Source organism: Rhagoletis pomonella, unplaced genomic scaffold, assembly GCF_013731165.1.
Source record: "Rhagoletis pomonella isolate Grant_MI unplaced genomic scaffold, Rhpom_1.0 Rhpom_scaffold_00013, whole genome shotgun sequence".
NCBI lineage: Eukaryota > Metazoa > Arthropoda > Insecta > Diptera > Tephritidae > Rhagoletis > Rhagoletis pomonella.
This window is the reverse complement of record NW_023458567.1, coordinates 21,798,634-21,800,555: the sequence shown is the minus strand read 5'-3', so window position 1 is coordinate 21,800,555 and position 1,922 is coordinate 21,798,634. Positions and strand designations below refer to the sequence as shown.

Here is a 1,922-nt window from a genome sequence, read left to right as displayed (position 1 = left end):
AAAACAGTCACCCGGTTACGTATTGGCCAAACAATTATAACTCACAGCCACATCCTCAAGGGGGAAAGCCGACCGCTATGTCCGTATTGTAACTTGAAACAACTTTCCGTAATCCACCACGAATGCCAACATTTTACCGACATCAGGAAAAGCATCTTTGGAAACTATACACCTTCGGATTATTTAATAACTATTGAGAGTAAGAACATTGACAGGATTGTAAAGTACTTAGTATTGACAAATCTAAAGAAGTTAATCTGGAGTTAAGTTTTGTTTTAGATTAGGGTCAATTTCTAAGTTAACCAGTTTACTAGGTATACAAAAAGTTGACAAGCGAGCTGAAGGTCTTAGTTACTAGTGCTCCTAGTTATTGTAGTTAGGTGATTTATCACTTAATTTCTGTATTATAAATAAATAAATAAATAAAGGGAACGATATTATAATCCATGTTATGAAAGTAAAAAATTTAAGCTCCTTATTGTACAATGCTTATCTAAAAGTTACACAATTTCCATATGCATTTTTATGCATGCAACACTTATAACAAACTCACCTTCGATGAGACGCAGATAGTCAAACCAGGCATCGTAGTTTTGGGGATTAGCAGCCACCTCCTGCTCATATTGGAATTTTCGCTTGGACACAATAACATCTTCGATACCTGCCCTATCGCCATATTTTTTCTCATGTATTGTGTAAGCTTTATAAAGCTCCTTTGTTCGGTCTTTGGACAGATGATCTAATGCATATTTGTAAATAACGCGTGCTCTATCATGCTCTTTCTGGCCCTCTTCAAATCGCGCAAAAGCAATAAACAGTCGCTCATCGATGTAATCATCTCCAAAGAATTCCACGGCTCGCTCGTAAACCCGTCGAGCTCCATGTACAAATCCATGCGACTCTTCGAATCGCGCAAACTTAATCCAGTTTTTAACATCAGGGTGAACGTAAACGAAACGTTCATAGATTGCACGCGCCCGATCGATTTCTTTATAGCGAAGTTCAAAATTAACATAGGTTTGCCAAGCTTGTTCCTCAGGTTGCCATTCCATCCAGCGTTCAAACACTTGCCGGGCTCCTGCTACATTGTCCAACATTTCCTCCATATAGGTGTACTTGTACCAAAACTGATTAACGCGCGGCATGATGGTAACAGCGCGATCCCACAAATTTCGTGCATGGTTAACTTGCTTATTCTTCATTTCCATTTCAGCATATTTTAACCAAATGGTAATGTTTCGATGCTCATTATCCAGGGCACGTTCCCATATTGAACGAGCTCGGTGTATTTCCTTTTGTGATTCCTCCCACTGCGCATATTTTATCCAATGGCTAACTACCATGCGATTTTTGCGAAGATTGTCTTCAAATACTTTGCGTTTACGCTGTTGGTAATCAGCTAACTCAGCGGGGTCTGATATCTTTTGTTTGGGAGGTGGCGGAAGAATTTCCAAATCACGTTCTTTGGCTTCTCGAAGCAATTGCTCCGCCGTGATTTGTACCTCGGCAGGCGCTTTGTTTTTTACCTGTTAAGTGAATATTTGCGTAAGACCTTTGCGTCAATAAGAAATCTTACTTACCTTTGCCACTTTGGGCATTTTCTGTGGTCTTTCCATTTTATTTAGGTATTTATTTATTTTCAATTAACGAAATAGTGAAGCGATGGTAAAAATCCAGTGGTTAATTTAACAAATAGTTGATATGACAACAAACAGCTGTTTACTGATTGCTTACAGGGTTGCAACGACTAGAATTCTTTAACCCTTCGGACAACAGGGGAGTATAATTATGAACCAAATACCATGGCGCATATTCATAGTCATATTTGGTACTCAACTAAGTCGAAACTATTCTAATGGGCTGTTTTTGCTTACGCGTAAAAGCACATTTAGCGCATTTAGCTCTAAATGCTACTTTAAATG

At 38.7% G+C, this 1,922-nt stretch overlaps 1 protein-coding gene across 1 annotated transcript in view; it reads right to left on the bottom strand.

The window, feature by feature from the left end:
• LOC118748970 (protein crooked neck) overlaps positions 1 to 1,710 on the bottom strand; it is a 28,357-nt gene extending 26,647 nt beyond the window's left edge. Inside the window, exons 1-2 of the mRNA XM_036483743.1 lie at positions 1,581 to 1,710; positions 554 to 1,526 (exon numbers count right to left, since the gene is read on the bottom strand). Coding sequence (XP_036339636.1) covers positions 554 to 1,526; positions 1,581 to 1,616 — 1,009 coding nt within the window. The 5' untranslated portion in view covers positions 1,617 to 1,710. The remainder of the gene's footprint in view (positions 1 to 553; positions 1,527 to 1,580) is intronic.
• Between the last annotated feature and the right edge of the window lie 212 nt (positions 1,711 to 1,922).